At 42.6% G+C, this 25,053-nt stretch overlaps 1 protein-coding gene across 2 annotated transcripts in view; it reads left to right on the top strand.

Moving 5' to 3' along the window:
- BCR (BCR activator of RhoGEF and GTPase) overlaps positions 1–25,053 on the top strand; it is a 97,874-nt gene that overhangs the window by 36,477 nt on the left and 36,344 nt on the right. The window contains exons 2-5 of one of the 2 annotated variants that reach the window (XM_080559989.1): positions 16–1,055; positions 11,164–11,348; positions 22,299–22,403; positions 22,916–23,101. In XM_080559989.1, coding sequence (XP_080416115.1) covers positions 1,016–1,055; positions 11,164–11,348; positions 22,299–22,403; positions 22,916–23,101 — 516 coding nt within the window. In that variant the 5' untranslated portion in view covers positions 16–1,015. The remainder of the gene's footprint in view (positions 1–15; positions 1,056–11,163; positions 11,349–22,298; positions 22,404–22,915; positions 23,102–25,053) is intronic. The other variant, XM_080559988.1, reaches the window with a different exon arrangement.

The following is a 25,053-nucleotide window of genomic DNA, read 5'->3' as shown; positions in this document are numbered from 1 at the left end:
GAAGCACTGAAACAGGCTGCCCAGGGAAGCTGTGGCTGTCCCATCCCTGGAGGTGTTCAGGGTGATCAGGTTGGACAAGGCCCTGGGCAACCTGACCTAGTGGGTGGCATCCCTGCCCATGGCAGGGGGGTTGGTCTTTGGGGTCCCTTCCAATCCAAGCCTTTCTGTGATTCTGTGACTGGCTACTCAGCTGCTCTCTTTACCAGTTTTATTAAGCAATGGCATTTGGAAATGAAAGTATTAACAGAAGCAAGCATTTCACTGGCTGTGTCTGCTCTGTATGTGAGCGTCCATGCTGCACTGGTTAACCTTTTAAACTACCCTGGTGCACAGACTGCTCAGCAGGAGTCTGGTGTGGATCCTTTGGGTTCAGCCTGTTTTAGGGCAGCCTAGATAGTTGGGACAACTCATCTCTCTTCTACTGTGGTGTATATGTATACACTTGATGTATGTATTTAGTGTTTTTTTGCGTTTTGTATCCAGTAAAAGTTTTCCTAACAAGCTTCCATCAGCACTAGGGAAAGAGAAGGCCTTGTGCAGGAAAGTGGGGATGGTGGGATACAACCTGAAACCCTGTTTCGTGTGTGACTTGTCTGGGAATGAGTCCTCACTGTTGACAGTTCTTAGGCACCTCATCTGCAGTGCAGCGTTGTGCAAAAGCTCTCTGCTGCAGGCTCCAGAGAAGCCGTTTTCACAGGCAAGTTCCTCTTCTGCTCTGCCCTCTTCTCCCTCACCAGCTGATGTGAATTACAGCTTGAGTGCCCTTGGAGAAGTGCCTGTGTGGCGGTTGCAGCTGTCTGCCCCAGCAGCTGGGCTCTGATCCTGCCCAGGTTTGCGTGCCTCTGCACCTCCAGCAGCTCTCCATGAAGTTAACAGGGAGTCACAAGAGCTCAGCACTTGGTGCAAAGTTACCTTGTGGAACAACTTTGTGACTTGCTGGGCGAGAGGGCCTCTGGTCATTTGCTTTGGGAGCTACTGTTCAAGCAGGAGCTCTGCTTTGCGGGTACCAGTCTGCATGCAGAAGAAGGCTGTTGGGGAGGCCGTCACCTGCAGAGGTTGGTGCACCTGAGTTGGGACCGGTGTGGTCCTGTTTCCCTGTGGGTCAAGTTCAGTAGTGTTCAGTGGCACTTCCCCTTGGCATGGCTTCACAATCGTGGTACTTGTCAGCTCGTTCATGCTGGGGAATGGTGGGACTCAATGAAATGGTGGTGTAACACATCTGTGTTACCAAAATAAGATCCCTCTTATCCTGCCATATTCCAAATGTGAACAGCCATGAAGTCGGTGATGCTGAAGTGTAAAACAGCATTGTTGGTGTCTGATGGAGAACACTACAGGCTCAGACTGAGAGACCATTCCTCTCATCCACTCTTCAGAGAGCTTTGACTGGCACTGCTGTGCTGCTTGTGCTTGAATCATGTTTTTCTAGATTTTCTCATAATTAGAGGAAAATTTCCCCTCCAAAAGCAGATTCTGAAGAAAAATAAAGCAACAACAGGCAGTTAGGAGAAAAGATGGTATGGTATGTCAGGGGAGAACGTACTAGCCCAGAATGAACCTAGACGTGTGACCCCAACTACCTTCATCTTATCTGGTAGTTCAAAGGAAAAGAGGTGGGGAAAAGATGGTATTTATTAATGGTGGTGGGGAGCTGTGTTTCACCTTCAGCACCCTTTAAAAAACAAAAACAAAAAGTAACTATCTTGCTGTGGTTATAAACTACACCGAAACTGTTGTTTTCTCCAGCCAGATGACAGGAAGACACTGAGTTTGGGCAGCAGCTGTGTTCAGAAAAGGTTGTTAGTGGTGTAGGCAGAGCCATCTGCCTAGGAAGCTTGGGTTGCTTGTTCCAGGCCAAGATGGTAAATCAATCTCTCTTGATATATTTTACAGTGTAACAAGAAAGATGTCTGTAATTTACAGTGTAAACAGGAAAATAGCAGCCAGCTTTATTGGCTTCTTAGTGTCCATGCTGCACTAGTGAGAAAACAAAACAATATGAAAAAAAATGAAAGCAGCTCATCCTGAGAGAGGATGAAGATCTGGACACAGACCAATATTCTTATCAGGCACGTTTACTTCTTTTTTTTGAATAGACTTTAAATATCCCCTGCTGCCTAGGCTTGGTCCTCCCTTTCCTTCTCACAAACCTGTCACTTCAGTTAAACCCGTGTTTTAACAGGTGCTTTCCTCTCTGCATGACAGGACTGTTTGGTCTACTCTTGGTAAATAAAGGAAATGGAATATATACATTGTGGTTCTTTTTTTTTTTGTTGTTAACAGACCATACTGTGACAATTTAGTCCATTTTGTTTCTATTAATTTTCTAATCCCTTCTACTTCCCTCAAGTATCCTGTTGCCAAGCATTATTTGAAGTGGTTGCAAAATTATGAAACAACCTTGAGAATATATTAGTAAATAGTGTGTTGATCATTGTTGGAATTTTCACCATTCACGAGACAAATGACAGCACCCCAGTAGGTGAGGGAGAAGCAGCCCCCCCGATGGAGTTAGTACATGCAGTTTTCTTTTAGGCTTTGTTACTAGATTTCTTTTTTAGCACGGAAACCAAGGTTGTAGTTTGAGCACAGCAGTAGTACTGACCTGAACAGTCACATTTGCTCCATCCCACCTCTCTGCTCAGTTTATGCTGATGCATTTTGTGGAGACAATCAGCGAAATGGAATAAGGAGCTGCTCTGTGTTACAAAATAATACTCTTCTCCAGTTATTTTTAGTCTGGCGAAGTCCTGCTGTGGTTTGCTGTGCTCCCTGCAAACAGGTGTGTTATGGGACAATGGGGAAGACGTGGATAGGAGCCTACAAAGAAAATGGAAACTGCCTGGATCCTAAAAACTTTACCTCTCCTAATGCACTTCCAGCTTTTGTTGGGAATTAGTCTGACTTCTTGGCTCTTCTCGTTATAGCCATGTGTGGTTTGTTCTTGTTTATATTGCTTTGCTTTGCTTTTTTACCTTATTTTTCATGGAAACCTTTTCTCCAGTGTAGTCAGCTTGCACCTCTGATTGAGTCAGTGCTAAAGTTTCTGGTGCCTTTCATGCAAACCTGTGTGTGCTTGTGGATGTATCTACCTGTCCTTGTATTTTCATAGTGGAAAAAAAGGCTTTAATTCTGAAGGACTAGAACTAGAATTTATTTTCTGCCTATTAGGCTTGCAGTGAATCAAAGCAGACAAATTTTGTGCACAATCCTGAGTGAGGAATGGAAAAGAAAAACTGGGAAGGCATTCCAGTTTGCTCTGGGACTTGCTTTGCCAAGAACATCTAGTGGCCTGACTGCCAACATGAACTGAACATGGAAACGTTTCCAGCCTGCCTGGGACAACACAGAACAGGAGAGGAATCTGGAGATGTAGACCCTGGATGGAAACAGATTCACTTTGTGCTGTCTCCAAGGCAGGAGTCTAAGAGGTATTCATCCATGTTACAGGGTGTTACATTGTGCCACATGACCTAGTGCTAAACATTTAGGAGAAACAGTAAGAAAAGAAAAAAGGCATCGGGAATTTCATTGTTTGGAGGGGGGGCTGTGGCCTGCCCTGTAAGTTAAGTATTCTCACACTCTTCCTTGAATGGAATACAATATAGTTCGGATCAGAATTTGTCTTTTGCTCTTGGCAGCATATTTGCAGCCAGTGATGCTGAATGTAGACCTCATTGATACATATGTGTGTTTCCTGGCTGATGTTTAGGGCTTTAAGTGACAGTGATTAAACCTCTTAAATGCCTTGGGGGGCATGTAGCAGCCCCTGGGTCATAGGCAGAGTCAGCTGTCAAAGAAGTGTTTAAGTCTTGCCTTCTGCAGTAACTGTGGGTAACTTTCTTTTCCAATGTTAGTTACACACAGCACATTTGTAGTGTATCCCAAAACTTACAAATTGCTATGGAGACACCCTGTATTTGAAAGGCTACATCTTCAAAACATGTAGCCTGTTTTCCTCCTAATCACAGCTCTTGTCGTCTGATGGGCTCCCCTGTCCAGTTTGTGGTGTGCAATGATTATGCTTCCCTCCTGGTGTTTCAGCTTGATCACAACTGAAAAACCAAGCAAAACTCAGTATTCCCAGCTTGCGGCTCATGGCTGGATCATGGAACCTCAGTCCGCATGGACTGTGTGGATGCTAAATCTGTCTTCAGGAAAATTCCAATCACAGCAAAATGCAACAAACAGCGTGTCTAAGTAACAGGCGGCCACAAACTGTCCTCTCGTCTAGTCTCTGCATGAACTCCTAGAACATATGGGCAGGTTACATATCTCTGGTCTTCTTTCGTAGACATCTAATGATCTGGGTTTGACACACCTAAAAGATTAAAAGTGGACTGGAGTTAATTCATCTAACGACTTAAGGGCACTGTCTGCTATAAGGATAAAGCTCGTCTGTGGTAGAGACATAAGTTTCTTGGGGGTTGGTTAAAGTCTATAGCCTGAGATCCCCTGGGGAAGGGAGGGTAGAGACAGAGCCACCAGCTGTCTTGCTGCTTCAGTATTGCTTTTTCTGTCTTCCACTTCAAAAATACAGTTTTCATTGATGCAGTTCTCAATCTCTATGTGCATACACACACACATGCACATGGTTATCCTTAAAAGAAAATGAGGCATCAGGTAAAAGTTTACATGTGACAGATAGTTGTTTCTGCAGGAAGATGGTTTATTACAATGGGAGAGAGGAGGATACAGACCTGAAATTAATATGGTGATTTGAGGAAAATCTGCTCAGTTTTTGGGTTCACAGCACTCCGCTTTTGGTTGTGGTATAAGCTGAAGTTGTCATTTCAGGGTCCAGCTTGTATTTAGAAACCTCTTTTCCTGGTGTACTGCTCCCCTCATCCTATTCCCAGAAGAATGTTTCACTGCAAGTTGCCAACACCCAGCTTGCTTTTGGAGCCCGTTTCATGGCTGCCCGCAGATGGGAAACTCCAGCTTGGCTCTGTTGTATGGGAGTGCTCGTTTAGCTCGGAGCTCGGCCTTGTCTGGGTGTTGATGGGTGTTTCCTGTGGTTGGGCTGTGTTCTGTTTCACCATAGCTCTACTTCTGCAACCCATGCTCCCTAACAGGTTGTTCAGCCACCACTGAAGGAAGATCATCCTGTGTGGATATATTTTTTTTTTTTTTCCCTCCTATGGCACACAATAGGAGCCTATCAATTAGCACAGAAAGTTGGATTCTCTTCATCTGCTCGAGAGAGGACTAATGCTTGAGGCCATAGGCAGGCTTGGAGCTAGCTTTTGTTATATTCGCCTCTCTGTTTTTGTCCTCATCTAACACTGAAGAAAGGATTTGCAAAATAATGAAATAATGCTTTTTTGGTTGTTTGTTTGCTAAATTAACTTGGTTTTATATTTGCCTGGGGACTTCAGGTTCCACTAGACCTCTTTATATGCAGGTGTGCTGTCTTCTAGCTCTGTGTCTCTGTTCTGTGTAAGAAGAAAACTTGTTCTGAATCTGTTTAGTGTCCTAGAAGAGCCTTTGCTTCATCAGTCTGAGAAGAATAAAGCCATAGGGATATGACGTGGAAAACTGAGCATTTTTTATCCATACCTGACCTTTGTTCTGGGACAAGCTCCTGCTATAGGTAGGCAGTATAATTATTGTTTGTGGATCTCAATTTTGTGCAAAAGTGTACAAGTGCACTACATCCTGGTTTCGAAGATAACTCAGAAGGTGTCAAGAAAATAAGCAAAATGCTCAGTTTTCCATAGTTTAACTTCTTTATTCTTTAGAGAATGCTGCTGTATTCCCTAGGCAACTGCATTCACAGCCCATCCACACAGATGTACTTCTGCATGTGCTCAGTGCTGGGACTGAATCCCTGATCCTTCTCCAAGCAGCCTGGCCAGCACTAAGAAATACGATTACATGAACCTGCATTGTTTATCACCAAGCAAATGGTGGTGTGTAAAAGCTGGAGCTAAGAACAGCAAGGTATATCAGTAACTTAAAAGTTACCAAAAAGTTACATTAAAAAAGAAAAAAAGTGTTGCATGCTGGTAATTTGTTACCAAACCAATCGGGTCTAAAATCCAGGAATTGACTGAACTTCTGCCTAAAGGAAACTGAAGCAGTGCTTTGCTAATGCATTGTTTTCAACTGCTCTACATAAAGCCATACAAGCTTCAAGTATGCCTACTTGGTAGCTACCATGCCTATAGCCTTGCAGTTGGGATTTCTGTGCCATGAACTAGATCAGAGAGCTGATCCAGCTTAGAAGGGAATTGCCCAAGATATTTTTCTTTGAGCTGGCTGAGTTCTTTATCTGGATCACAGCCATTTGTGGGGCTGTACAGCTGAGGGGATAGGAGGCAAAGGGTCATGCTGTGGTTTATGGCTCGATGGTGGAAACCTTAGACCTTTCTTGCTGCCAAGACAATGCATTGTCAAACTGTGGCCTTACACATTCCCTGGCGCAGAAATGCATGGGCAGAGCATGCAAACTGCCTTAGCTCTCTTCTGCTCTGCAACTGAGGGAATGTTTTTGGAGTGAGTATAGACACTGCAAACTTGTGCAAGTCTTGATACCATTTACAATGAAGCCACAGTGATGTGGGGCTTTGGCACGAGGTGCAACTCTTCCACCCCCTTCAGGATGCTAGGTATTTACTTAGGCAGGCAGGTCTGTGCTGCTGTGGCTTCACCGCTCTCTTAGTGAGATTAACTGGAGCACAGCTAGCTTGGAAGCAGTTCTGCGTGCTGCTGTTAAGCCTTTCAAGCAGCTATGGATGCTGTGATGCTGCAAAATATGACACACTTAAACTATTACATGGCCGTGGATTAGATGCAGCTAATCTTTCTTTGTAACTTAGAAGTTAATTTATTTTTTCCTCTCTGCTTGCAAGGTAGATCTCTAACTTCATCTCATACTCCTGAAGAATGAATGGGACACACAGCAGGAGGAGTGTAGGCAATAGGACAAGGGAACGGTCCTGCTGCATGGTCACTGAGTGCAGTGAATTTGTGTCTAACTGCAGATTTGTTAGATTCTCCCCCTCCAGGTGAATTTTGATGCAGTGAAGGAAGGGAGCAGTTTAGAAGAGAGAAAGAACAGAAAAATGGAGAAAAGGAATGTTGAATTATAGCAAACCATACTGAAATAAAGAGAAGTGAGAGGATGGAAGCAGTAAGAGAAGAGAGGGTTAGTGAGGCAGGCTTATAAAAGCTGGACCAAAGCAAGGCCAGGGAAGCTATTGCCATCAGAACCAAAAGGTAAATGCTCAAGTTTTTTAGCTGTGCTTGCAAAATTGATGTAGAGCCTTTGTAGTCCGAAGTAATTCATTGCACCTGAAGATTGTGCTGGTGCAGGAGGGTACTGAGAGGGATCATCAGAGGGCCAATGGTAGAAATAGCTACTCTTACGGAAACGAGTTCTCTCGACACTGGAGTCACAGCTGCCACTCTTCTTTATGGGGTGGGATCTCTTACGAGCTTCTGATAGAGGAGAGGATCCTGCTGGCCAGGTGAGAGAAGTGTGAGCATTTGTTGCCCATTGGCTATCAGAGGACAAGCTCTGTGGGTTAAGCCTTGTAGGGTTAAATGGCTGTGTTGCTAAGTCAGGTCCCAGTGTGCAGAGCAGCGCTGCTGCTTTGCACCATCTGAGACAGCTTGTCTTACTTCTGCTCCCTCCTCTGCTCACCGAACTGAGCAGAGCCCCCCGAGTGGCATCCGCCAGTTCCACGGATACTTCCTTGGTGCAGTGGGCATGCATGGGCTGGTGTCCTGAGTATTTCCTTCTGGTGCTCTCTTATATGAGCCCAGCATCCTCATATCCCTACTCTCTTTCCTTAGTTGTCCCCTGTCAGCAACTGTCCGTCATACCTGTGTTTCATCTTCCTCTAGCTGCTGTCTCCACCTGCCACCTCGAAGAGTGGCACCCGGCGCAGCTGGAAGTGTCGGGTGAGCTCCTGGCTCCAGCCTCTTTGCAGCAGTGTTTTTGCTCCCAGGTAGAGCCCGAACAGCCTGTGCAGCATTGTGCTGGGTTTAGGAGAGCTGAATAACCTCGTTTCCCTAGCAACAGTGGTCTCTTTAATCAGAGGGATGCAAGTCTACCTCCGTTACTTGTATTAGGACTTGCGTAGTGTATCTGGCTACAGTAATACTTTGCTTCTGTTGGAATAAATGGTGGAATAAAAGCAAGAAAGTCCGTCTGCCTCAGAGATAATTAAAATCTCCATAGGTGGATTTCAGTGCTGTATGCAGCAATAATAGAAAGAAGAAGGATTATAACTGCTTCTAAGCTTTTTAATGTTTGGAGGATACAGTATTAAATTTTTAAATTGTATTTGGAGCTTTCTTGGTATCGATCTCTTGGCAGACGGTGACACTGGATTGACACTCTTCATTCCCTGTTGAGATGTCTTATTTTCATTTTTATAGATAGGAAGACAAAGTGAATGCTTCAAAGGTAGACTGAATCTTTTTGTAAAGCTAGGAATAAATTTCTTCTTCCAAGCTCAAGTCTTCCCTTTCCTTCCCTTTCCTTCCCTTTCCTTCCCTTTCCTTCCCTTTCCTTCCCTTTCCTTCCCTTTCCTTCCCTTTCCTTCCCTTTCCTTCCCTTTCCTTCCCTTTCCTTCCCTTTCCTTCCCTTTCCTTCCCTTTCCTTCCCTTTCCTTCCCTTTCCTTCCCTTTCCTTCCCTTTCCTTCCCTTTCCTTCCCTTTCCTTCCCTTTCCTTCCCTTTCCTTCCCTTTCCTTCCCTTTCCTTCCCTTTCCTTCCCTTTCCTTCCCTTTCCTTCCCTTTCCGGTAAAGGTTTCCCTGTGCAGTAGGAAGAAGAATGTGTTACACAAGAAGTATGAAGCCCTACTTCTTAGCAGGAGAAAGTGAGGAAAGTGAAAATACTGTGATTCACTCCAATCTTTTCTGCTAATATGTTTCAGATTGAGTTCACTCCCCTATTAACAGAAATGGAGCAAACTATAAAATTAGAAAGTGAACACTGGGAGTGGAAATATTCCTACCTTAATTTCTGCACAGCAACAGGGTGTTGTTGCCTGTTTGGGTAGTGCAAGGCAAGGGCCATGCTGTCTTCTCTTCCGTATTCTTTTAGCCAAAGGGCTCTTGACAGTTCAAGAATGAGATCTGGTTGGATTGCAGGTTTGTAGGCATTATCCAACTTCAGGATATCTAAAAATATTTTAGATACTTTTATTTGTGACTGATTATCCTTACTTCAGCAACTCCCTTGCAAGCCTCCATTTACCAAAACAACTTAACAGGGTGTATTCCAAACTGTTGAGAAACTCCGGAAAGCCTCTAACATCTCAATAAAAGTCCATTCCAGAGAACATGTGCCACTTCTTTTTTTTCTCCCTCTCCCTACCTTCCCCATTCCTGTGGTCTTGCACAATCTAAAAGTCTTCTGAGGAACTCTGAGGGCTTGAGCACAAGGTAATACCATGAGGGGGTGGGTGACATAAAACTCATTGAGTTTGTTAAAATAATATTGCCACGGGCATTCAGCAGCCTGAAGGCCTCATATACAGCTGTAATTTAGCTGGGTGGTATTTGGTAGAAACTGAGACAGAGGCTCGCTTCTACAGTGAGTTTATTGTTGGGTTTTCAGTATATTGTTTGCATAAATTCCCTCGACCAGCTCTCCCTCCTGAATAAGCCACATGGATCAAGTTTTATTCTGTTCCACACAAAGTTCACATCCTTTACTGGAATGAGTCATGCTTTAACTGAGTTTGCTGTGAGGGAGGAAAGTGGGCTTTAAAATGTTACTCCTCCACCCTGCCTTAGTGATGTATAACAGGATTATTAGTATGCTTGGCAGCTGCTGCTTATTAGTTTTGCAGAACCTAGATATTTGTGAAAACAAGTAAAAATTAATTCTACAAGTAAAAATTGTGTTCCAGTGTGAAGTTAATACAAAATTTTAGACTCAAGACCAGAAAAAAAATTATCTTAGTTTGTGGCTTTGTCTTCTGTAAGACTTGCCTGCCACAATAAAAGTGGATCTAGCTTATCTGCTGTAATTATTTTTCAGTTTTGGGAGAAGAGTGACATTTTGTGACTTGTAACTGAAAGAGGCACAGGAAGCATGCCATTTTGTGTTCAGTGACCCATGCACAGCTGTTACTGCGCTCCGCTTCTGGGCACTGGTGGGTGGAAGTGCTTTACGTGCACGGTACCAGCAGCAGGCCCCTCAAAGGTTGTCTCCAGCTTCCCCTAGACAAGATTGAAGTGCTGCTGTGCCCCTGCGCAGAAAGCAAAATTACCTCTTCCATATGTATTTGTGCAGAGAAGTAAAAGATCTTTTTAATCTATGGTAAAGGGAGCTGTTCTGTTCAATGTGTGTCTTCAATACAGATTTCTGCAGAAACAGTCTCAGTATGCCCCTACCAAAGATACTCATCTTTCCTTCAGTAATTCATTGGTATCTGATGCAATAATGGTTAATTTGGCTCTTCATAGCACTGTCAATTTCTTGTTTGGCTGGTTGGTTTGGGGTGGGGTAGGGGGTAGTGGAGGGCAGAGTGGTTGTTGATTTAAGGAATTAGTCTCCAAATTGAGGAGGAGCGGTAGGCAACAGAAGAGGGCCTCTTAAGATTTTATTTTTGGCAGTGGGCCGGTTCACTTGACACGCAAGACCTTTCTTTCATAGTCTTCTTGTTCTGAGAGGTCTGAAAAGAGTTACAGAGTCACAGAACCATTGAACCATTTAGATTGGAAAAGATATTCAAGGTTATCAAGTCCAGCCATTCCTCTTTTGAGCTATGTATTACCTATGATTACTAAACTGGCAGGGGCATCATCTGTTCTTGTTCCACAGAAAAAATTTTGTTACCCTAACCGAGTGCATTCCTAAACCTATGTAACTTTTATGGAGCATGCAAAAGGATTTAATTTTGCTAATGCTTTTGAAGTAGAACTTGGGGAAAAGAACTGCAATTTAAATGAACACCAGTATTAGACATTAGAAAGGACTTTATCTTTTAGGACTTAAAATGATCGAATGTTTGGTGACAACAGAAGTTCAATTAAATTTACGCCTCCACTTGGTCTATATTTAACTATCACTGACTCTGGATTTACTGATAAGTAATCATCATAGGTGGGAGGCCGGCAGTGCCGTGGTTGACCAGTCTGTCTCCCCGTCTCCTGTCCAGCTTGACTCTGACCAGACAGATTTTTCTCCTGTGTTTTACAGATGCTTCGTTCAGTGGCACACCACCTAGCTACGCGTACGATGCAGACCGTGCTGAAGAACAGAGGCGACATCATGATATGATGCCCTATATTGATGACTCGCCTTCATCTTCACCTCATCTCAGTTCCAAGAGTCGGGGCAGCCGAGACACTTTATCTTCAGGGTCTCTGGAATCTACAAAATCCGTGAGTCCCTTCCTGCCTTTTTGGAGTCAGCTAAGCCCTGTAGAGTTGAAAAGGGTAGGCTGCTTTAACAGGGGGCAAAGTTAGGGGCTACTAGCATGGTAGGACAGATTAGCTGATACAATATGGTGGGTCCTGGTTGACATTGTGTATTTAAAATCAAGTGCTAAACATAAACTTCAGGGATGTGTGTTGTGTATATGATTTTGAAGACTCAGGTATTCATCCCTTCTGAATTTTATTGGAGTAAAATGATGCTTAATTGCTGCTGAGAAGGTCTCTAAATATAAGATATTTCAGGAAGGAAACTCTGGACCAAACATCCTAAAGTATAGTTGCATTAAGGGGATGTGTTCAATGTGTGCATCTGTGCCTGTGGGATGTCCTTGCCTTTCACAAGGAAAATCCAAATTATTTTCTGGTAGGTTAATGGCTTTGATAAAACATACAGAATATACAATCCATTTCCTTTGCTCTGTGAAAACGGAATAAGAGGAATTAAAATTGCAAGCTCTGAAGTATGATGACTTTGGGTGGGAGATGGCCACTTCTCATGAAGAAGTTTACTTACTATTCACCAAATACCTATCTATATAATTAATTACGAGCTTAGAAGGGACCACTTAGCTTGACTTCTGTTTTCATGTGGCCCTTCAGGCTATCTTGCATTATTTATTTTTCCTTCAGGTTCACTAGCATGGCTATAGCTTGGCACTTCTGTTGTTGTTGTTTTTTGATCTTGATAAAGAGCCTACCACTCAGTTTGGTTTAAAAAAAACAAACACTACTGTCTTCAGTCAAAAATGTCTTATATTTAGCTTGAATTGATCGGTTCACCTTTCTACCTTTTGTCGTCTTTATCCTTTTGCTTCCTAAACTGCAAAGCACTTCAATCCCAAACTGCTATTTCTTTGAATTTATTTGTCATCTGCAGACTTCTGTTTTCCCCAAGTCATTCATAAAAATGCTTAATAGCACAAGGACAACTGTCACTTCCTTCCTGCTATATTTCTAAGACAGTGTAGCTAACCAACCTTGAATTCCCACATTATAAATGATGCTTTGAAATCTGCAGTAGTTGTTAAGTAGCTTAATTTGTGTTGACTTTGTATTATTCTGTCCTATTAATCAAGGTGTCATGGGAGAAGATGATGGGTATTTTATAGATATCAATGTACATGTAAATCAACACCATCACCTGTATCAGACGCTTATTTATCTTACATCAAAAAGATTTCAGGAGCCTGATGAGTTTCACAGACCATTGCTATTTAGCATTCATTGTATACATCCTTCTATAACTCTTTATTGGTTAGTGTGATATCATATGTTTCCTTACTTTTTGCAGTTGATTGTTAGATTAAGAAGCCTACTTGAGACGGTGTTGTTCTTGTCAAGAGCTCTTAAAGCATTATGAAGTACATATATTGTTGGTTTGCTTTATTTTATTTGAATATAGTGCATGGAATCTAGCTAGCTGCTTCTGCTTTAGCCTATTAACTCTGATATGCTTCTTTATCTCTCAGGATGAGAATTCTTGTGATATGCAAGAGCCTTTTGAATGAAGAAATGATCATTAATAATTTCAAAAACTCCAAGAATGTTTTAATATTGGCTTGAGATTTTCAGGTTATGTTTCTTAGGTTAAGGCAAAAATGGTATGTGACTTCATATGGCTGAGAGTTGTCTTAAAAGAACCAGTTGTCATAGTGTCTGTAACTGGAGGCCTGGAAGAGACACTACCTAATATTCCATCTTTTTCTTGGTTTGTTTGAATATTTCTCAAAACCTTTTAAAGTAGTTAATTTTAGAGTCGTCTTAATAATGCTAGAATATTGCCCGTTAAAAAAATTATTTTAACATAAATGGCTGCTTTCTTCTCTTTAACTATAAAAAGATGTTTTACTGTTTCCAGTAGAAGTGTCTTGATACAGATTAGACTTCTAATCGTGAACCTCAACTGCTTCAGCTGATCCTGCCTGTAATTAGTCCACAAATGACAATGCCACTCGTGAAGGAGGGTCTACAACAAATAGGAAGAGATTAGCTTATATATGGTTACGTTATTTCCTAAACAAGTTAAACTTTGTTATCACAAGTTGTTAGACAAGTTTTACTCTACTTATGTTTTCAACTGTAGTGGAAAAGACATCAGTAACAAAATTAAGTGTCAAACACACTGTGCTGAGCCAAGCACAAAAAATGTGTTGGAACAGAAGCCTCAAATTGCAGGATGCAGGTCTTTTTTTTTTTTTTTCCCACTACACCTGATTAGCAGAAAACATTTTTCTTTACATGTGCTTGCTTTTATAGTTGTCCCCTGTCCCCTTACTTCTGTCTTAAGTGCCTGCAATTAGTTAAGAACATTATAATTATCTTTGTGACCAGAGTCTAGAAATGAACAGTTACATTATGCAGCAACGTGACACTTGTGCTATATATACCACTGTCAAAATATTAACATTGTAAAGTCATTCAGAAGTTAAGAAATGGCTGATGATCCATCCCTGCCTTCTGCCTATAATCTTGCCTTGAGTCTTTATGATAATTTTCAGTTATAGAGTTGTGTCCTATTTTATTTTTTGTATGGGTTTTCTGCATTGTTTAGTGTATATAGGGAATGATACTCACCAGATTCAATGTTTTATCTCTGGTGCTACATGTACAACTTACCTGCAGGACACTTCACATTCTGCTCTGAGTGCAGAAGTACTCATTTCCTTTGGACATGACCATTAATTCCAAATGCTATTAGAATGCTACACAGGTCTTAATTATCCTCGCAATGTTCCTGTGAGATAAGAGGATAGTATGTTCACTAACCACAGGTAACGAAGGTAGAGAGATTATAGGAAAAGCATCTGCTAATTTTGGGTGCTTAATGTGAGATGCCTAATGTTCTGCAAAACCAGGTTCTGACTTTTAATGCATTCTTTACATCCAAGGGAAGTCCCTTTAATATCACTTGCAACCAAGAGTTAACAGCACTCCAGTCTGGCACCCAGAAGATGGAAAGCATGCCCCCCCCCCCCCCCCCCCCCCCAAAAAAAGGAAAAAAGGTGATTCTCACCAATTCCTTTGTCATCACCAGACACAACAGCATTCTGGTGATGTTAATCTGCCTTATCCATGAGACCAGCCTTGCTTTTGGAGATTGGATCATTGATATCTGAACGTTGAGGGCATTTTGCTTTGACACGTTTTGTGGGGGGCCTTATAATTTTTGCCAAGTCTTTGACTAAATCCCTCCATCTTCTGATAGCAGCTATATAATTTGATTGGATAGCGTGTCAAGCTGGTCTACATTTGGTCTACCTCGCCAACATAGAGAAGGTGCAGAGTGACAAAAGCAGTGTCTTGTTCCTAAAGTGAATGAGAGGATACCTCCTGGAGTGCTTGCAGAGGGGCTTAATTTCCCTCAGGGTGTGGGGTGACCAGCTCCCAGCACCTCATGTTCTGTGTTCCAGGAAGTGAGGGCCACAAGTTGATTTCCAGAAGGTTTGTGTACTTCTTAAACTTTGTCGTTTGGGATCTGTTTTCCAATTCCCCTCTCACCTGTACCATCTAAGCAGACTGCAAGACACTGGCTGGTCTGCCTCCAAACTGTAGGACTTCAGGTGGAATATAAATACATAAAAAGTGGCTGCTTTATTTGTCACACAAACATCTCCTGCTATCCAGGGAGGGTGAAAAGAGGTGGTGCACCAGCCTGTTTCCTCTTTGATCTGGAGAGGACATAAACAGCATGGGCATTTTTAATGTGTATCTCAACATCCCAACTCATCATTTTTGTGGTAAGGAGGTTTTAACAAATGTTTGCATTGAGCAATCTAGGCTGTACCCCCTCTTCTGGCTCTTCCAGAATCTCATGCTGAGCTGCTGAAGCATATCCTGGCATAAAGCCAGTGCTTCTGCCAAACTGTTGCTCTGAAGCAAGCCTACAGGGGAAAGAGGAAAAGGGAGAAATAGGTTCCATTAATGTGTAAGGGTAAGTTGTTTGTTTATTGAACTTGAGAAGTTATTTAATTTTCCTGAACCTTGCTTTTTGTGACAGTTGAACTGTTGTTATTGAAATTCCCCAAAATTCTGGAAACTGTTTTGGAAAACGTCAACCTGTACATTTGCCAAATAAGACAGAACTGGTAGCTTCAGGAGGTGCCAGACAGTGTTTGTAATAGGTAGTATTAATTCCATCCCTTAGAGCAGACAGAACAAGAATCTTTCTGTACTCCTGATATAGTTAGGGGAAAAAGTAGAGAAGATACTTGGGTAGTTAGAGGAGGACAGAGGGAGAGCTTGCTCCAGTGCTTTTGGGGCAGGGGAAGGTGTTGGGACAGCTGGCAGTGTTAGTGACTGACACCCTTCACTAGAGGAGAATTACTGCCAAGAGCTTTGGAGTAGGTAGCTTGTTGCTTTGAGGCTAAAGACATTTAGAGGGAATGGGAAGCATCAGTCATGATAGTCCTGTTGCTATTACTCATGTGAGGAGAGATTAGAGCGATGGGAAGAGTCGAGATGAGAAGGCCTTTCAAGATCTGCTTGTTAACAAAGCCAGGCCCAGAGATGTGTGAGTCGAGGGTGTTGGGCTCTGTGGAGATCGGAGCAGGACAGCCTGTGGAAAGGCTGCTTCCATGCCCCCACCCACACCACCAGGAAATGAGAGAGATTAATCTAGAGATTAAGAGGTGATTTTTTTTTTTCCCAAAATGGATCTCTCCAATTTTTGTATACATCACCTCTGAGCAACTAATTCCTACTTTATATTCTGTTTGGAAGGGAAGTTGGCTGATTCTTAGAGATTTCCAGGTAGATATTTTTTTTTCTGCTGCGCAGTCCACTGGTTTGCACAGCACTGGCAGCTATTGCCAGTCCTCAGCCTAGATTCTCCTGTTCCCACTACCTGGCAGCCATCTGGGAAGCAGGGCTGCAGCACAACAGGCTGTGGACTCTTCTCCTAGCTTGTTCCCAAGGAGGGGAAGCTGCATTTTAGCTCCAGGATAACAGCGCTTGGTAGTTGTAAATTCAGCCTGCTTACAGTCATTGGCTCAGTGACTTGCCTTCTTGTTCCTCACCTTTCTAGTGATACCAAAGTGTCCAGCATCTTCTAGCTGTGTCCAGCATCTTCTAGCTGTCTCCTGCTGTCCTTCAAAGCTGTGACCGTGGGGGAACTTGAAGTGTCATTTAAACTTGCAGGCAATGCTGCCCTACTGGCTCTCTTAAATACAGCCCAGGACTCTCTGCCATCTCTGGCTTGTTGCCTCCTAGTAAGCATCATTCCTTCGGTCCACTTGCTCATGGAAGGAGCCTTTTTAGTGTCCTTTGTGTGCCTGTCTTGGACATGTCTAGAAATCTGTTGTGTGGCTTTTAACCAATAAGAATGTCCTTGGCACCTTGATGATTTCCTTTTTTTTTTAAGTCAGGATTTTTTTTGGTCAGGATTTTAACTGCTCCAACAAAAATAAAATGCTGCTCCTCTGAATGCTTTGAGATGTTAAGTGCTGCTTTAATGAAAAATAAATAAATCTTTAGGGTGTACCTTTTGTTGTCATCTGCTCTGTTGTTTAACGCTTGGGTCTAGCAGGGTGGGTGGGGACTGAGGCTCCCCAGAGCATGGAGAGGAATGAAATCTGGCATGGTTGCCTAAGGTTCTGTGTAAGTTTCCTATGGGGACAAGTCTGGAGCAAAGCAGTCAAATTTTTCTTCATCCAACTTTTTTCCTTGCAAAACAGGAGGGATATGCACTGCTTATCCTACGGGGGTTGAGTCCTGACAGACCTGGGGAGAAAAGTTGACCTCTGAAGCTACATCAATAAATGGGATTACTTCTCTCACAGCTCTGCTTACTACTGCTGCTGCTGGCTTCTCCTCCCATTTCCAGCATTTCTGAATCCTTCTCTTTTCTCCCTCTCCGTATTTGTTTGTATTTATTTATTTTTTTATTTACTGCTACTTTTTTCTCACCGCCCCCAACAGATGCAACTTTTCCTTTTTCTTCTCCAACTCTGTGCTGCTTAAGGTTTCTGCCTGGATGTACAGCCCTTCCTGAGGAGAGTTGGCACACCAGTACTGATGTTATAAATAATGTTGGCTCCTCTCCCTGCTCCTTCCCCTCCCTATGTAGAGCATGATATGGCTCAGTTGCAGAATTTGCCCTGTTTAATATCACCTAGACAATGAGACACCTCCAGCCTGTTTAGTGGAAGCTTTCAAAGATATTTACACTTTAAAAATTAAAATGAATGTTTTTTTTCTTTCATAGTCTGTCATGTTCTCTATGAGATTCTGAGCTGTCCTTACAGGAAACCTCTTCTTTGAACACATTCATTGCACAGCATATGAACACACTGTACCAAAGGAAGGTCTGAGAGTTAAAGTGCCTTTTATACGCCCACTTTGAAGCACTGCTTCCCTTTACAGAGCTGTTCCAGCAGCAACCACTTTGCAAAATCTTACACATTGTGGTTTTGAGATTCTTAATCTGTGTTTTTCTAACATTTGCAATAAAACAATTCTTGCTGTTATTTTAAACAACCAGAAAGCCTTGAGTTCTTTAAACAGACTTGGGAAGAGCTGACGTTGTCTAATCCTTGGAGCTGGTGAATCTCAGGCTCACAGTAATTGAATTCAACATGCAATGGCAACCTGGTTAGTAAACAAAAGTACTTAGGTTGACAAGCTGTAAACATGTTCAGAACAGCCATGGCTTGAGGCCAGTGTATGCACACTTCCTAAAATCTTCAGTGCTTCTATCCACTCTGACTGGCCTTGATTCAGGTTGCAAGATTGCATTTATGACTGTGACTCAGTCTTTTGGTTTTTAAATCCTTGGAATACCAAGAAGCACCACCCAGTTGAGAAGAAAACAGCAGAACACTGTAGGCTTGAGATATCCATGCAATTTCCTTTATTACTGTATTCCACCTTCCTTTTATTTTGCCTCTCTTTTTACCTTTTTAAATGTAGTTCATGAGGGATGGGAGCAAAGCACTGATTTCTAGCTTTCTTTTTTAGAACTAGCTGGTTGTTAGGTCCTCACAGCTGCCACGGCACACATACAGGAATGCTGTTTGTTGCCCCAAGGTAGTCTTGTAAGACAGATTTATTCCTAAACATGTGGGTAGAGGGGCAGTCAAAAGATGGAAGGTCAACGAGGAAAGGCTAGAAACAGATGCTTGCGTCAAAGAGGTAGGGACAGAGTCAGAACATGAAATACTAGTCAGACTTGTACAAGCGCAGAACAGGCTGACCAAGCTAGGTAGGACGCTTGGGATGGATGGACTGCTGACCACCTGGCGTTCCCTGCTGAGCAGTTGGAGTTTGCCAATATGGGGTTCTCCCACATCCTGCTGGGAACATCCCAGCAGGTTAATAGGTGTATTTTCCCCTAACTAACGTGGTGTGGTGGACGTGGTAGCAGCTCCTCCCCTTGCCACAAACAGCTCAAAGATTTCATACTGCTTCCTTCCTGCCAGGGTAAGGGAAGTGAGCGTCCAGCTTTGGCAGGTCTCCCTGACACCGCGTGTGTCTGGGAAGCTTGGTTCCTAGGCCCAGGATGTTCCCTCTCTTAAATGCCTGCAGTGCAGAATGGAGCAGTCAGTGAGGCTTTGTGGTCACGGGGTTGTTCTTTGTTCTTTTTTTTTTTTTTTTTTGTCAGATAAGGCCAAAGCAGAAAATGCCCTTGGCACTGGGTGCATCACATTTTTGTGTACTTTAAGGGGAGAGTGGAAGGACAGTATCACAGTATCTTTGCCTGCTAATTGCTCTGACTTGTTTTGGGTGTGCAGGTGAGCCTGTTCCCAATTCTGTAAGTGAGAAATGTTGTAATACCAAATAATAAATTTGTTTCTCATCTTCCTGGTTTTGGCACCAGCTCCCAGTGAATTTCTCAGTCCCGGAGTGAGTTTCATAACAAGCATGACTTAAAAAGCACCCTGAGGCTGAAGAAGAACAGGGACTGGTCTCCAGAAGTTCATCTAGCAGCAAGAGCTGCTGCCTAGTGCAGCCCCAGATGACTTTGTCAGAAAAGGCCTTCCTCAGCAGGAAACTCATGTCAGGGCACTGGTTCTCAGGAGGAGAAGCAGAGTGGCAGCACAATGGAGACAGCAGCAGCATGGTAGCATATTGATCCCTGACACAGCAGGAGCAGCAGGATATCATCTTTCCACATTTCAGGAATCTGTATGTAAATTGGAGGTATTGCTCTGGAAACCTTGCAGTGTGCTCTGTGATTGTTGAATAAACTCCCCAGAGGGTTTCTTCAGCAACTGCTGCCCTATATCTTAAAGCAGCCAGGCCCTGCTCTGGCTGGCTGGCGCTGAGGCTACAGTTTTGCAAGCATTGCACTTGGAAAATGCTCCTATAAAAAGGATTAGGACAACACTGTGGACTTCTCAATGTGACCTTGTGGTAATGGCCAGGAAGGAAGGTCTGTAGTGTGTCCTGGGAGATGTTTGTCTCCCTGAAAGCAAATCTCTTTAAGAGGGGAAATTAACATTCAGACAGAAAATGCCGTCTCTGTCAGCTGACGATGCCTAGCAAGAACTGGCTTATAAATTAAAGCTTTTATTTGTGAAGAGGAAAGCTGTTCTCAGTGCTATAATGAAAACTGTTGTGTCACAGTTGTGATGAGGAAGTTTGAATCATTTAAACGACTCGTCATCATGTGCTGCTCTTTACAGATGTTACAAACATACCCAGCTGGTTTTTAAACCCTCAACTCCTCCAAGAGAACCTGCTAGACATAATTATAGTGCTGTGTCAATATTGACCGCTTACCTCATCCGCAGCAGTGGGGACTTTGGAGCACTGTTAGTTTTTTTCAATGCTTCTTTGTGAAGCTGCATTTTTCTTTTGTAAATGTTGTAAGAAATCTTTGGAAGCCAAGAGATTTGTGTTTTTCTTGTATCAGAGCTCCTGGGAGTTTCACAGAGACAGCTGAGTGCTTGCCCCATTAAATGGAAGAAATCTTTGTTAGACGTCTTGGTGCTGTCTTTCTTGATTATCTGTGTGCACCATGCCTAACCTGGGGGTGGACATCCAGGCACTACTGGTATAGAAATCAAAAGGAATGGTCATAATATTGTTGCAAATTTCTGACTGAGCTGTAACAAGTGCTCTGTAATGCACAGAATCTGTTGCAGTGTTCCTTTTACCATGTAGTTTTGCACTGATGTTTTTCTTAAATCTTCTGAATGTGGCTGCTGAATTACAAATTCCTAGCTCCTTTGAGATGCCCTTTCAAGATTTTAAAAGGCAGTGTGGCTCTTACTGAACCTCTCTGAAAGGCAGGATGCAAAGACAAGTTCTTCTTTCCATGTAGTACCTGACATATATGTAAATCTTATTCATTTCCTTAGAACAGCTTCTGTCTGCCACTTTCACTTAGGAGGTGTTGGTGTTATTTGGCACCTCACAAAATTTTTATAAAGGAGCTGCTGCAAAGTCTTTTAGCCTAGAAAATAGCTTGTGAAATTTAACGAAAGCGTTCGAAAGTCAGGGTTGTTACTGATGAGATTGAATCCAAAAATATCTGAGAGCGTGAGGATATGTTTCATTCTTAGTGTGGTGCGTGGGCTCAAAGTCACATTCAGCGTGATGGCTGCTGTAAGCTTACCTAGAGCCAAGGTACCTTCTCTCCATAATGAACCTCATCTATACATTTGCAGAGTTCAAAGCATAGGACCCTAAATTAACTGGAGCTTTTTAAAATCAGCTATAGAAGGGCTTTATGTTCAGCCAGTAGAGTGGAACAAGCTGTTATGTTTCCTAATCCCCCTGCTGCTAAAATCAATAGCCAAAGATTCCTCTGGATATTAACAGGAGTAGGATGGAGCCCCAAACAACCTACCCAAAACCCTTGAAAAGTATTTACTTTTTCAGATCTAACTATTGACTCTACTCTCAGAGATATTTAACAACATAATAATGGTGCAAAAATTGTAAAAAGTCATTTCTGTGAATGGCAGAAATAAAAAGAAATGGAAATAAGGTTCTGTAAAAGTATGTGGGGGGGATGTGTTCTCATTATTTCTAATCTTCATTGTCTGGCCAATTTATTTTCAGAGTTTGTGGAAATACTCAATTTCATTTTATCAGGTTAAACATTTTTCAGGTAGCAGTTTTGAGATGGATAGTTGAAATGCAAAAGAAGAGATTAACATCAAGTGTTAAGAGAAGTAATAATCTTCCCTTGGTGTGTACATTAGCTCATGAACTTATTTATTTTTTCTCTCTCCTTCTTCAATTGTTTTGGTTAAGAAAATCTTCGTGGAATCCTGATAAGAAAATCAGCATGTGCATTCCAAGCAATGCTGATTATTCCATCTTCTCACTAAAAATAGACATTATACATGCTGGCACTGAAAAATAACTTGGTGAATAGTAGAGAGTGGGAGAAAGAACAGCCATCTTAACAGCAGTGTCAGCCTGTAACTGCTCTATATTCATGCGCATCTGTGTAGATACAGGGGAGGTGATCTTGTCTGCACAGAGAACCACATGGCTTTGGAATAGGATCATAGACAACTCTCATGGGAGGAGGGGGTGAACTGCACAGAACCAAGGGTCCCTTAAATTTGTTTAAAAAGATAAATTTTGAGTTTTGAAATTTTAAGTTTTAAATTATGTGAAGAATCCCAGGCAACTAGCTGGGACACCAAATTTGGATGACTAAGGCTAACACCCATAAACAATCTAAGTGGCATCAGTTTCTGGTAAATAAAAATTTTCCTTGATGTTTTTATTAATGTATATTTCTAGAAACTAGACACTAAGCAGAGGTGTTTTGTTTTGGTTGTTTTTTATTAGTCTGTTAAGTAAATCAAATAACTGAGTATGCTGTGGTCAGCTGAATTATACCTTCCCCCCATCCTCATTCTTTTTTTTTTCCTACTTCTTTTTTTTTTTTCTTTTTTTTTTCTTTTTTTTTTTTTTCTTTTAACAACTTCTCTATAGAGTGAGCCAGATCTGGAGAAAGGCCTGGAGATGAGAAAATGGGTCCTGTCAGGAATCCTGGCCAGTGAGGAAACCTACCTAAGCCACCTGGAGGCTCTGCTGCTGGTAAGCACTGGTGACAGACACCATTTCAAACATCAGTACTTGCCTTTTCACTGCTGCTTCTGCCCAGAGTTTCCCAGAACTTCAGGTACCTTGGCTTATCAGTTGCTCAGTGCAAAAGGTTCCTGTTACCCCTCTTCTCCAGTACAGAAAGAGAAGCCTAAGGAGAGGACTGAATATGGCACAACTGAAGAGTTATTAGTGTGCTTACATACAGGAGCCCCGTCTTTCAGTATTCAGTGCTAACTATTAGACACAGTGCTCTACAGCTCAACAGAGATTGAGGAAACTGAGTGCAAAGGGATTTTAATCACCTTCAAATATCCTGGGGAAATCCATATACCAGGGGTGGCTGATTACCATGAGAGGGTTTGTTAATGTCTAGCTTTCAGGAGTTGTATGAATGCAAATATCACTTATTAATAGGACAGCTCTTTGGAAGGATGTGTTGTAATGTGGTAAGGGTGGATGTACTTGGTTTGCATGGTAATGATTTCCTTCATTCCTCATTTCAGCCTATGAAGCCTTTGAAAGCAGCTGCCACCACATCTCAGCCTGTGCTGACTAGTCAGCAGATTGAGACAATATTCTTCAAAGTGCCTGAGCTCTATGAGATCCACAAAGAATTCTATGATGGGCTCTTTCCCCGAGTGCAGCAGTGGAGTCACCAGCAACGTGTAGGAGACCTCTTCCAAAAGCTGGTGAGTTAGCTACCATCGCCAAAGCTTCTCTTATCTCTTCTTCATCTCACAGGTGCTGCTCTAATTCCTTATGGTGACTTTGCATAGACTAAAGGGATGAAAGCCCGTAGCTGGAGTAGATGACAGGCTTATAGCTTTGCCTCACTGCAGTGAAGGGCCTACAGCAAAAGTGGCTCTTTCATTGCTGTTAATTAAAGGCTCCAACAAGCTGTGCTACTAATACAAATACAGTTTTACAGAAATGTTGAATCTCCAGGGTGTCCGCAGTGTCATCAAGCCATTTACTTTAGAGGAAGATGGGACAATGGCAGTGTTTAAAAATCCCTACCTTTTAACGCTGAAAGATAAGTGTTTCTCCTTGTTGCTGAGCTCCCTCGCACATACTTCATTCTCTCTGTGGTACTTTGCTCTATCTTGTGCTGAGTTTCTCTGTTTTTATGGTTGTCACCTTCAGCTTTGCATTTCTACCAGCCCACTTTTTGAGATTCCCCTTGCTGCTCTGATGATGCACTCAATCTGCTACTAAGACTCCTTCAAACAACTTCAACAAAATTCTCTGAGTGCAGAACAGGACAAAGTCATATCAACTGTATTCCTGTGGCTGAATGAAAAATGCTGAGTTTCTGAGTCAGATGAAAAATTGTTTACATTCTAGGAAATTCCTTTGGCCCCTTTAGCCTTTCCCCTAGCATGTGCAGAGAGCAAAGGATTAAAGGGGCTGTTTTTTGCCTTTTAGAAAAGAAAGGAATCTCTGCATTCCTGAGGTGCTTCTGATTCTCAGGGTAGGAGTTACATTCCGGTGAGGGGTTTATTGGGTGGGGAGTACACTTTACCAAGGTCACTCAATTGTTAGCAGCTGTGTAGCCCAGTACCAATGCCATTGCCTATGGAGCAGGGGGAGAAAGGCCAGCAAGATGATGTTTTCTGTGCACACCGGCATCTTGATGAAAATATATGAACCTACTTTTCACTCGCAGCTTGTTTTAGCCAGCAGGGATTGAATTGGTGCCTTGGTGAGCAGCTCTGCATATGCCATTTGAGCAACTGGTTTAAGAAGACAAAGCCACCTGCTGCTGGTTGCTGAAGCAAAGATATAGAAGGTTGCTGAAAGTGGAAACCTCTCACTGCATTGAAAGTGTAGTGCAATAATGAACACAGTGCTAATTGAAGAAGAGCTGAATATATTATTTACCACTGCTGGCTGTCAAGCAAGCTTTGACTCACTGTGCAGCTTCTTAGGCCTTTGTTTAAGACCGCTTCTTACTGACGGTGATCACAGGCCCTTCTGTAGCACTGTATTTTTGTGTTCCCTTGATTCTTGTGCATATGTAACCTGATGATTTTGTTGGGTTAGTATAGGAAGCAAAGAAATAAATCGCCCTAGTGCAGGAAGCTTTCAGCTAGTTTAGCAATTTCAGTTTCTAATGGTTTGGTACATTATCAGTGGGAATCGTGAACCCTTAGCTGGATGAGGTAAACTTTATCATTTTTGGCAGGCAGTGAGAAGCAGCTAGATGAGAGAAACAACAAGAATATCAGGCATTAGAAGACATCTATACAGGTTGTACATCAAATCTTTGGGAGTAGACTGTCTAGTTGTGGTCATGTCATGCAATCTGATGATAAACACTAGAATCCTTGCTGTTATTCTGTGGTCTCTGGGGGCATTAATATCTTGCAAAGCACCATAGACTAAAGTTATAGATGGTGCATGCAAGGAATTCTAGAATTTCATGTGGTCTGGTACAAAGTACGATACATTTGCAACGTCAGTGACCGTTATTCCACCTTTTTCACAGAACGGTAGAGGTTGGAAGGGACCTCTGGAGCTCATCTGTTCCCACTTCCCTGCTCAAGCAGGGCTGCCTAGAGCAGGTTGTCCAGGACCATGTTCAGGTGGCCTTAGAAGATCTGCAAGGAGGGAGGCTGTACGACCTCTCTGGGCAACCTAT

Source organism: Anser brachyrhynchus (assembly GCF_964034855.1).
Source record: "Anser brachyrhynchus genome assembly, chromosome: 17".
NCBI lineage: Eukaryota > Metazoa > Chordata > Aves > Anseriformes > Anatidae > Anser > Anser brachyrhynchus.
Note: the sequence above shows the minus strand (reverse complement) of the source record. Positions and strands in the feature narration are given on the sequence as shown.